The 12,352-nt window shown below is 41.4% G+C and overlaps 1 protein-coding gene across 1 annotated transcript; it reads left to right on the plus strand.

Annotated features, from left to right (window-relative positions):
* Nucleotides 1–3,607: 3,607 nt before the first annotated feature.
* Nucleotides 3,608–9,056, plus strand: LOC142750901 (uncharacterized). Its single transcript, XM_075859879.1, has 2 exons — nucleotides 3,608–3,995; nucleotides 6,748–9,056. The coding sequence occupies exons 1-2, from the start codon at nucleotides 3,632–3,634 to the stop codon at nucleotides 8,895–8,897; spliced, it is 2,514 nt and encodes an 837-aa protein (XP_075715994.1). The 5' UTR covers nucleotides 3,608–3,631; the 3' UTR covers nucleotides 8,898–9,056.
* The last annotated feature ends 3,296 nt before the right edge of the window (nucleotides 9,057–12,352 follow it).

Genomic DNA, 12,352 nt, shown 5'->3' on the forward strand with positions numbered 1-12,352 from the left:
GAACTTTGGCTGCAATTTCTCGCATTTTCAAGAAAATTTCAAAAGGCTATTTTTTCAGGGACCAGTTCAGTTCTTAAGTGGCTTTGAGAGCCTTATATATTAGAAACCCCCTATAAAACACCCCATTTTAAAAACTGCGCACCTCAAAGTATTCAAAACAGCATTCAGAAATTATTTTAACCCTTTAGGCATTTCACAGGAAATAAAGCAAAGTAGAGGTGAAATTTACAAATTTCAATATTTTTTTTACGAAATTCATTTGTAATACAGTTTTTTCTGTAACACAGAAGGTTTTACCAGAGAAACGCAACTCAATATTTATTGCCCAGATTCTGCAATGTTTAGAAATATCCCACAAGTGGCCCTAGTGTGGTAATGGACTGAAACACAGGCCTTAGAAGCAAAGGAGCACCTGGAGGATTTTGGGGCCACTATTTTATTAGAATATATTTTAGGCACCATGTCAGGTTTGAAGAGGTCTTGTGGTGCCAAAACAGTGGAAACCCCCCAAAAGTGACCCCATTTTGGAAACTAAACCCCTCAAGGAATTTTTCAAGAGGTATAGTTAGCATTTTTAGCCCACAGATTTTTTGCTAAATTTATTGGAACTGGTCTGTGAAAATGAAAATCTACTTTTTTTCTGAAAAAACATACGATGTTTTCATTTTTACAAGGAATAAAGGAGGAAAAGCACCCCAACATTTTGTAAAGCAATGTCTTCCGATTATGGCAATACCCCATATGTGGTAATAAACTGCTGTTTGGACCCACGGCAGGGCTCAGAAGGGAACGAGGGCCATTTGGATTTTGGAGCGCAGATTTTCTGGAATGGTTTTCGGTGCCATGTCGTGCTTGCAAAGCCCTTGAGGGACCATAACAGTGGAAACTCCCCAAAAGTGACCCCATTTTGGAAACGACACCCCTCAAGGAATTTTTCTAAGGGTATAGTTAGCATTTTGGCCCTACACGGTTTTCGCTGAATTTATGGGAATTATGCCGTGAAATTGAAAATCTAAATTTTTTCTAATAAAATGTAGTTTAGCTCCGATTTTTTCATTTTTACCACATAAAGGAGAAAAAACACCCCAATATTTGTAAAGCAAACTCTTCTGAGCACAGCAATATCCCATATGTGGTAATAAACTGCTGTTTGGACACACGGCGGAAGTTAGAAAGGACGGAGCGCCATTTAACTTTTGGAGCTCAAGTTTTGCTGGAATGGTTTGCGGCCCCATGTCACATTTGCAAAGCCACTGAGGGGCCAAAATAATGCAAACCCGGCAAAAGTGACCCCATTTGGGAAACTATACCCCTCGTGGAATTTATCTAGCGGTATAGTGAGCATTTTGACCCCACAGTTTTTTTGCTGAATTATTGGGATTATGCAGTGAAAATGAAAATCTACATTCTTTCCACTAAAATGTTGAATTGTTTTCATTTTCACAAGGAATAAAGGAGAAAAAGCACCCCAACAATTGTAAAGCAATTTCTCCCAAGTACGGCAATACCCCATATGTGGTCATAAACTGTTGCTTGGATAAACCGCAGGGCCCAGAATGGCAGGAGTGCTACTTGGCATGTAGATTTTGGTTGATTGTTCTACGCAATGAAATCCGCAGATGTTATGTGTGTTGCGTTGCGGATTGCTTTCGCGAACAGGATATTTCATCATTCTGGCTGGACCTATGTGTTTCGAGGTCTATAGCCAGACTGAGATGGAATGTTTGAAATAGAGCAGGATGTGATCTGCACCTGAATCCGCAACGATAAATCCGCAGCATTTTACTTTTACATTTTAGCCAAATCCGCTACGGAATCTGCAACTCGGATTATATGCGGCATTGTTGCGGACAGTGTCTGCAGAATTCTGCCACGTCTGAACATGCCCTCAGGAAAGGAGCGCTGTGTGGCTCTATCTATAGGGGCTGTGTGATGCTATCTATAGGGGGGTTGTGTGTGTGTGTCGCTATCTACAGGTTTGTGTGTGTGTGGGTCGAAATCTACAGGGGGGTGTGTTGGTAGTGCTACCTACATGTGTGTTTTGTGTGTGTGTGTGTGTGTGTGGTGGTATCTACAGGGGGGTGTGTGTGGTGCTAGCTACATGGGTGGTTGGCGCTATCTACAGGGGGCACTGTGTATGTGGTGCTTTACTTTACAGTGTGTGACACAATTATAGTCAGGGGCGCAGTGCATGGTGATATTATATTTAGGGGCTGCAGAAATGGGTCATGGCCGGGAGAAGTCGTCATGAGCGCTGGATCGGATGGAGAAGAAAAGAGGAAAAAAAACTACTAGCATCTAAAACTTTGTCACCTGTGAGTCACTGGATTTGTAGAGAATCTGTCCCCTCTCCTGACATGTTTATTCTAGGAAATCTTTGTATTCCACATAAAGTCTTTCTGAAGTCCAGGATTTAAAGAAAAATTGGTGTTACCATTCCCCTTGTCAGGAGGATGTGTCCCTGCACAGTGTAATACTGTCAGTATGTAGGGACACAGCCCTGTGAAAGGGGAATCGTAACACCCATTTGTTAATGCTTGTGCAAAAAGGTAATGTTAGCAATAGTTACGGCGCGGCGGTGGAGAAGGGGGGCCCAAGTTTGGGTAACAGCCCAGGGCCTATGGTCTACTTAATCTGCCACTGCTGTCCATATATAAACAATAAAGTCAGGGGCTCCTCTGGCACGTCGGAATCCCAGGCCAAAGCATTACCAACGCCTGGCTAGGGATATCGCTCATAGAATGAGTCCATGACTTCCCTGTACTTATAAGAGTGCTGGAAGGCAGAGAGGCAAAAAGAAAAAAAAGTTGTTGGTCATTAAGGCCTTTTCAGGCCCGGTCATTGAAAAGTTAAGGGTAGGGAAAACATATAATATCTCACTTTAATTATTGTTAATTAAAATCCATAACTATCCTGGCAAATGCCCACATACAGTGGAGGAAATAAGTATTTGATCCCTTGCTGATTTTGTAAGTTTGCCCACTGTCAAAGTCATGAACAGTCTAGAATTTTTAGGCTAGGTTAATTTTACCAGTGAGACATAGATTATATTAAAAAAAAAGAAAAGAAAATCACAGTCAAAATTATATATATTGTCCATTGCATTTCGCAAACCAAATGTTTTTCTATTGATCAATGGAAAGCTGTTTGTTACATGTTAATTTTAGTTTTATGTTTATATACCTAAAATGCTGTGTATATTTAGGTACATATATTCAACATATATATATATACATTTTTACCATGACTGTACTTTTTGATAATATCATCTGTGAATTACAGACAGGTTATCCCAGCCACATCACTTAAGGCTGCCATGGGACAATCGCCATATTGAATAAAGCATGATAGATGGAAAAATATGTGACATCATAATGTGAGATGCAAGCTGAAAAGACTTTATTCATATTTCATAGCTGGTGACATCCCAATGTCAGATGCCAGGCTGTAGAACCTTATGACATGGCTGGTGACATCACAATGCCAGATGCCAGGCTGTAGAACCTTATTGACATAGCTGGTGACATCACAATGCCAGATGCCAGGCTGTACAACCTTATGACATAGCTGGTGACATCACAATGCCAGATGCCAGGCTGTAGAACCTTATGACATAGTTGGTGACATCACAATGCCAGGTGGCTTCATACACTGGTGCACAGGTTTGGTACTTTGCACTCACACACTGCAGACGAGGAGAGACGCACGTGAGAGCTCAAAAATGCCGAAAGCGAAGAAGAAGACGAAGCATCTAGAGATTGAAGGAGGAGAGGAGAGTAGAGGAGAGGAGAGAGACAAAAAGAATGTAGGAGAAGAGAGAAAGGAGAAGGCGAGTAAGACTAAGTGGAGCAGAACCACTCGCTTCTTAGCGCGCCTACAGAAAGCCTTTGCAAGGCTTACCGGATGTATGCGGAGGAGGAACAACTCCAAGAAGGAAAATAAATGTTCCGGTGAACTCCCAGAACCCAGTAACATGGTTCTAGTGGACGACAAAGGTAGGAAATTATGTAGATTATATAATAATTATAAATACACAGAATAGGCCTCATCAATCAAAACTGTCTAACAGAAAAACTGTTCTTATTACTCATAGCATCCATTAAGAGCCCAGATTTAATTTCTTAATTCGCCCCTTAATCCGAATTTTTCTTTCTTGGATAGTTTTGATAACTCAGGACGGATATCTCTAGATTCTAAGTGTAAAGGAACTCAACATCCAGAAACTGTGCTCCTGTATAATATACAGTTAGGTCCAGAATTATTTGGACAGTGACACAATCTTCATGATTTGGGCTCTGCTGCCACCACATTGGATTTGAAATGAAACAACTGAGATGCAATTGAAGTGGAGACTTTCAGGTTTAATTCAAGGAGATGAACAAAAATATCCTGTGAAACGTTTAGGAATTGCAACCATTTTTCTACACAGCCTCCTCATTCCAGGGGCTCAAAAGTAATTGGACAAATTAACATTACCATAAATAAAATGTTTTTTGTTTTTTTTTAAATACTTTGTAGAAAATCCTTTGCAGGAAATGTCTGCCTGAAGTCTGGAAACCATGGACATCACCAAACGCTCGGTTTCCTCCTTTGTGATGTTTCCCAGGCCTTTACTGCAGCGGTCTTCAGTTGTTACTTTGTGGGTCTTTCTGTCTAAGTTTTCTCTTAAGCAAGTGAAATGCAGCTCGATCAGGTTGAGATCTGGTGATTGACTTGGCCATTGCAGAATATTCCACTTTTTTGTCTTAAAAAAAACTCCTGGGTTGCTTTCGCAGTATATTTTGGGTCATTGTCCATCTGTACAGTGGAGCGATGTCCCATCTAGAGTGCTTTAGCAGCCATGCATGCCCATGCCATCACACTGACCCCACCATGTTTTACAGAGGATGTGCTGTGCTTTGGATCATGAGCCGTTCCAAGCCTTCTCCCTACTTTCTTCCTCTCATCATTCTGGTACCGGTTGATCTTAGTTTCATGCTGTTCCAGAACTGGGCGGCTTCTTTACATGTTGTTTGGTAAAGTCTAATCTGGTCTTTCTATTTTTGAGGCTGATTAATGGTTTGCACCTTGTGGTGGACCCGCTGTATTTGCTCTCATGAAGTCTTCTCTTTATGGTAGACTTAGATACTGACACACCTGGAATCAACTCCAGAAGTTTTACCTGCTTAATTGATGATGGCTTAATGGGGGAATAGCGCATGCAGCTCATTAAATAGCTCTTGAGATAATTGTCCAATTACCTTTGGTCCCTTAAAAAAGAGGCAGCTACATATTAAGGAGCTGATACCCTCAAACTAAAGCTGAGTGTCTGTGCTTTAAACCCATATTGATAATATAACTGTATATTTAATATGCTTTGGTACAAAATGGCAAAACTTGTGTCACTGTCCAAATAATTCTGGACCTAACTGTACCTCACACCACATAACTACATACATAATAATGTATATATTATAGGTAACAAATACAACAGTGCCTTCTACTTGACAGATCAACGCCACGCTCTCCCATAGATCCAGTTTTCCTGACACCATTCTCGTCTAATAAAATTTAAAGAGGTATTCCCATCTTAGGCATTTATGGCATATCTACGGGAACCTTCGCCTTTGGGGATAACAGGGGTCTGGTATTCCCTTGTTGCCGAATTTTAATGGGAAATGATGTACTAGGGTAACTTGACCCCATTCTCTCAATAGGTGAGGGACCTAGAGGTGTAACCTGTACCTATCATGCACTTATGGCATATCCTGTGGATGTGCCATAAAAGCCTAAGATGGGAATATCTCTTTAGCTATCTGCTATATGAAGTAAAAATATCTATTTATGGTGTTACATAATATTACACATTGCTGCGACTTTCCAGTAATATTAACTATTGTTATATGTATTATAGCTAACTATTAGACATAGATAAACCCCCCGGGGGGGGGGGGGGGGATGATTTAAGCATCATGGAGATTAGGTCAACCAATCAAGATGCAGATTTAATTTTTCCAGAGCAGTTGTAATAAAAGCTGCACTGTGATTGGTTGATATGAGCAATAAGGTCAGTTTTACGATTAGACAGATTTGATAAATTAGGCCTATTGGCAGCAGAAAAGATCCCACTGGAGTCCCCACTAAATCCTCCACATTCTAAGCATGGTATTATCCTATGATATTAAAGTAATAGTAATGAATGGCAGGTAAGAACACTATAATATTCCCAAACGCCAAATAGGAGAAAATGAGACAAAAGCGATCAATGAAAAAAAAGATATCAGAAATAATAATCAATTAGACCCTGTTAGCGACTGCGTTAAAGTTTGAGCTTATAACCGAAACCACAACGCAGTGCCAGATTCTTTGTGCGACTAATACCACAAGTACCCAATTGACTTTACAATGGCATCCATCGGGGTCTGATGTGGTGTCCATTGTTTTGACTGGAGAAAAAGCGCTGCTTCCAGCACTACTCTTACCATCAACTCTATCAACTGAGGCTCCAACGCAGATCTGAACATAGCCTTATAATAAATGTCTTCTGAAGATCACTTTCTCTGAAAGACTGAATAAGAACATTTCACCGACCCAGTTTATACATGAGCTCCATTAAGAACATTTCACCGACCCAGTTTATACATGAGCTTCATTAAGTTTTTCACTTCATTGTTTATTACTGAAGTTTTATGTTCATAATGTGACAACAAATTATTAATTCTTCCATGATAATAACAAAATTAAAATCTCTTTCTAATTTTTCCAAAGTTAATGTGACATCTGATCCTAAAGAAAAACCTAAGGGTAAAGATGATCAAAGCCTGAAGGCATATGGACAGGAGAAAGATAAGCTGACAACCAGCTATGTGGAACAACAAATTCTCCAACATTACCATCAGATCCAAGATCAAATCCACATCCATGAGACCCTATACATACAATATTATAGTGGTCAGGATAGTGAGAAACATGCTGGAGATAAGAGCCTGAAGGCAGATAGACAGGAGAAAGACAAGCTGACAAGCTATTATGTGGAACGGCTCATTCTCCAACATTACTGTGAGATCGAAGACCAAATCCACATAATTGAGACCCTATACATACAGTATTATAGTGATCAGGATGGTGAGAACCATGCTGGAGATAAGAGCCTAAAGATCGATGGACAGTCCAAAGACAAGCTAACAACCAGCTATGTAGAACACCAGATTCTCCAACATTACCATGAGATCGAAGACCAAATCCACATCCATGAGACCCTATACATACAGTATTATAGTGGTCTGGATAGTGAGAAACTTGCTGGAGCTAAGAGCCTGAAGATCGATGGACAGGCCAAAGACAAGCTGACAACCAGCTATGTAGAACACCAGATTCTCCAACATTACCATGAGATCGAAGACCAAATCCACATCCATGAGACCCTATACATACAGTATTATAGTGGTCTGGATAGTGAGAAACTTGCTGGAGCTAAGAGCCTGAAGGCCGATGGACAGGCCAAAGACAAGCTGACAACCAGCTATGTGGAACAACAAATTCTCCAACATTATCATGAGATCGAAGACCAAATTCACATCCATGAGACCCTATACATACAGTATTATAGTGGTCTGGATAGTGAGAAACTTGCTGGAGATAAGAGCCTGAAGGCCGATGGACAGGCCAAAGACAAGCTGACAACCAGCTATGTGGAACAACAAATTCTCCAACATTACCATGAGATCGAAGACCAAATCCATATCCTTGAGACCCTATACATACAGTATTATAGTGGTCAGGATAGTGAGAAACATGCTGGAGAGGAGACAGAGGACAGGAAAGGCAGCGTGACACCAAAGACATCACAAAGTTGCAGCAGTTGTCGTGAAGAAAAAAGTGACAATGCCTGTCTGGAAGAGCCGGTGGCCACATCTATCTATAAGAAGAAGACTGCCACTGTAGCCCTATCTCTGAAAACCTTTACTTTCCACACACTATTAGCAAAAGGGGGTTTCGGAAAAGTTTTGTTGGCAACAGATGTAATCCGGAAAGAACATGTTGCCATTAAAGTGGTCAACAAGAAGATACACACAGAGTATGGCTACAACCTGGCAGAACGTGAGATTCTCCATCTATCACACGAGAACCACTACCTAGTTCATGGCCTTGCTGCCTTCCAGACTGAGAGCTACGTCTATTATGTGATGGAACTGGCCACCAGGGGGGACCTAAATGATTTTATTGAAATGAACCTTCGCCTGGATTTCCCCACGTCAAGATTCATAACAGCAGAAGTGGTTTGCGGTCTGCAGTTCCTGCATAAAAAAGGCATCATACACCGCGACCTGAAGCCCAAAAACATCCTACTGACCAGAGAGGGCCACATCAAATTAGCCGATTTTGGTATTTCTATCATGAATGCGTATGAGCGCACTGCAGAGCGTTTCAGGGGAACACCAGGATACGCTGCCCCAGAAATGGTCAAGTGCCTGGAACATGGACGAGAGGTTGACTTCTTTGCTCTGGGAGTGACTTTGTACAAAATGTCCTCGGGTAGGCACCCTTTCTACGGCACAACAAAGGAATTGATTAATTATGCTGTCACCACCAAAACGCCTTCCTACCCAGAGTTCCTAACCCCTGAGACAGTGCAGATCTTAAAAGGGCTTCTAAACAAAAACAACCACAGACGGCTGGGAGTCAAAGGAAACATCAGAAAACATAAATTTTTCTCAGCTGTGAACTGGAATGATGTGGAAAACCGGACAGCAGTTCCCCCTCAGATACTCGTGTCAGTTCCTGAGTACCTAAACGTTACTTCCACTCTGCGCTACAAGGAAGAGCCGTACAGCATAAAGTCTCAGAAGCTGTTTGAAGACTTCAGCTTTGTATGTCCTGCGTGGTCTGAAAACTATCATCCCACCAACATCATGTAGATCACTGACTGGGTGGTCAAACTGTTTTCCAAATGGCCGTCCAGAAAATAAAAACAGGACGGGACTGCTGGACTCACAACTTCTAACTGGTCTACATGACTAGAAGGAGCTGTACATTACCACCTTATATTTATAGCTCTAATAAATATTATAACATCACTGCCGTAATGTCATTACTTTAGGTCACTTTTTTAGAACTTGAGTTATTGTATTGTTGTTATTGTTATATACTGTTATAACTGTTATATACTGTTATATACACATGTGCGTGTTTCTCTCTCCACTCCAGTATATTAGAAGCTCAGCTCAGCTGTTGTATAGCTCCCATAGACTTGAATGAAGAGAACAGAACATATGCGAGTCCACCTCCAGATTCAAATTCTACCTGGATGTGGCCCAGAGGTGGGAGACCAACCTGTCAGCCATTTCTATGGGAAAGGATATGTGATAAATATCTACGATGGGAAAACCCCTACCGGATACGAACACACAGGACAGAAACGCTGCGTAAAAGTACACAGCGTATCTGTCCTGGAAGTCGCAGGGAATTCTGCCCGAAAAACTGCACCAAATTGTGGTGCAGTTTTTCAGGCGGCATGTCCACTGCAGAAATCCATCAGATCTATGGCATACAGGTCATGCTGCGGATATTTTTTTCTGCCACAAGTGAATGAGGTTTTGGAAAATTTGTTGCAAATTCTCGGTGTGGAATCCACAAGTCCTCCCTTTCTGTACGTGTCCTAAATACTTTATAATTATGATGTGTGAAATAGCTGAAGCAAAGCTTGTTTTTTTAAGCAAAGATCTATTTAACCCCTTAGCCCTTATTCACACAACAGTGAAAAACGGCCATGTGATGGCCGTCCTTTTAAAACATGGCCGATTTCAGAGCAATGATATTCTATGGGTGCATTCACACGGCCGTTTTTTTAACGGCCGGTGAATAATGGCCGTCAAAAAATAGGACATGTCCTATTTTTGGGTCGTTTTAACGGCCTGACGGCGCCCATAGAATTCAATGGATCAGTTTTTAACGGCTGTCAATACATGTAACAACCGTTAAAAACGGATCTGTTACATGGGGATTGGCAAGGGAACCACTAGTTCCCTTGCTGGCTATCGTTGGCATACTCACTGTTGCAGCGCTTCTGCAGGTGTGGTCACTCGTCTTCACGGGTTTGAAGGCGCCTCGATGACGTCATCGCCCCGTCGCGCTGCCTTGCCAGATCCCGTGCAGACAAGTGACCACTCCTGAAGAAGACAAGAGACGGCGTTGCACCCGTGAGTATGTGGCATCATCTACAGGGAGGCTGGTATGGCATCTACAGGGAGGCTGGTGTGGCACGATGTACAGGGAGGCTGGTGAGGCATCTACAGGGAGGCAGTGTGGCATCTACAGGGAGGCTGGTGTGACACGATCTACAGGGATGCTGGTGTGGCATCTAAAGGGAGGGTGGTGTGGCATCATCTACAGGGAGGCAGGTGTGGCATCATCTACAGGGAGGCTGGTGTGGCACGATCTACAGGGAGGCAGGTGTGGAATGATCTACAGGGAGGCAGGTGTGGCATGATATGCAGGGAGGCTGGTGTGGCATGATCTACAGGGAGGCTGGTGTGGCATGATCTAAAGGGAGGCTGGTGTGGCATCATCTACAGGGAGGCTGGTGTGGCATCATCTACAGGGAATCGTGTGTCATCATATACAGGGAGGTGTGTGGCATCATATACAGGGAGGCTGGTGTGGCATCATCTACAGGGAGGCTGGTGTGGCATCATATACAGGGAGGCTGTAAATAGTGTCTAGGTGAACATGTGACCTTCCTTTGGGTGTTTTCAGGGGGCTGGGACAAAAAAAGCCTGACCAATGAAATTCATCCGTTTTTTTAACGGCCATGAAAAACTGATGCATAATGGATGTAAAACGGCCATTAAAAACGGACAGATGGACTGGAAATGGATGAAAATTTGGAGATAAACGGATGCAAAATAGCCATGAAAAACTGACAGTTGATCAGTTTTTAATGGACATTTTTTTTCACTGTCGTGTGAATGAGGCCTTAGTGTCTAAGCCTGTTTTGGCCTTGTGGACACAGCCGATTTTTGCAAATTTGACACGTGTCACTTTATGTGGTAATAACTCCAGAATGCTTTTGCCTATCCAAGCGATTCTGAGAATGTTTTCTCGTGAAATGTTGTACTTTATGATACTGAAAAAAATATAGTCGTTAAATTCAATATTTATTTGTAAAAAACACCAAAATGTAGAGAAAATTTGCAAAAATCTGCATTTTTTTAAATTGTAATGTATCTGCTTGTAAAACAGATCTTAACACCACACAAAATATTTACTAGTTAACATTTCCTAAATGGCTACTTTATGTTTGCATCGTTTTTTGAACGTGCTTTTATTTTTCTAGGACGTTACAAGGCTTAGAACTTTAGCTGCAATTTCTCGCATTTTCAAGAAAATTTCAAAAGGCCATTTTTTCAGGAACCAGTTCAGTTCTGAAGTGGCTTTGAGAGCCTTATATATTAGAAACCCCCTATAAGACACCACATTTTAAAAACTGCATACCTCAAAGTATTCAAAACAGCATTCAGAAATTATTTTAACCCTTTAGGCATTTCACAGGAAATAAAGCAAAGTAGAGGTGAAATTTACAAATTTCAATTTTTTTTTAACGAAATTTGTAATATAGTTTTTTCTGTAACACAGAAGGTTTTACCAGAGAAACGCAACTCACAATTTTTCTAGGGGTATAGTTAGCATTTTGACCCTGCACGGTTTTTGCTGAATTTATGGGAATTATGCCATGAAATTGAAAATCTAAATTTTTTCTAATAAAATGTCGTTTTAGCTCAGATTTTTTCATTTTTAATACAGATAAAGGAGAAAAAACACCCCAATATTTGTGAAGCAAACTCTTCTGAGCACAGCAATATCCCATATGTGGTAATAAACTGCTGTTTGGACACATGGCGGAAGTTAGAAAGGACGGAGCGCCATTTGACTTTTGGAGCTCAAGTTTTGCTGGAATGGTTTGCGGCCCCATGTCACATTTGCAAAGCCACTGAGGGGCCAAAATAATGCAAACCCGGCAAAAGTGACCCCATTTGGGAAACTATACCCCTCGTGGAATTTATCTAGCGGTATAGTGAGCATTTTGACCTCACAGTTTTTTTCCTGAATTATTGGGATTATGCAGTGAAAATTAAAATCTACATTCTTTCCACTAAAATGTTGAATTGTTTTCATTTTCACAAGGAATAAAGGAGAAAAAGCACCCCAACAATTGCAAAGCAATTTCTCCCAAGTACGGCAATACCCCATATGTGGTCATAAACTGTTGCTTGGATAAACCCGCAGGGCCCAGAATGGCAGGAGTGCTACTTGGCATGTAGATTTTGGTTGATTGTTTTACGCAATGAAATCCGCAGATGTTATGTGTGTTGCG

Source organism: Rhinoderma darwinii, chromosome 3 (genome assembly GCF_050947455.1).
Source record: "Rhinoderma darwinii isolate aRhiDar2 chromosome 3, aRhiDar2.hap1, whole genome shotgun sequence".
Classification (NCBI taxonomy): Eukaryota; Metazoa; Chordata; class Amphibia; order Anura; family Rhinodermatidae; genus Rhinoderma; species Rhinoderma darwinii.

Bases quoted from the DNA above. Each gene is read 5' to 3' on its own strand.
- LOC142750901 (XM_075859879.1), top strand. From the start codon at position 3,632: ATGCCAGGTGGCTTCATACACTGGTGCACAGGTTTGGTACTTTGCACT. The intron at 3,996-6,747 runs GTAGGAAATTAT...ATTTTTCCAAAG, and splicing joins GGTTCTAGTGGACGACAAAG to TTAATGTGACATCTGATCCT.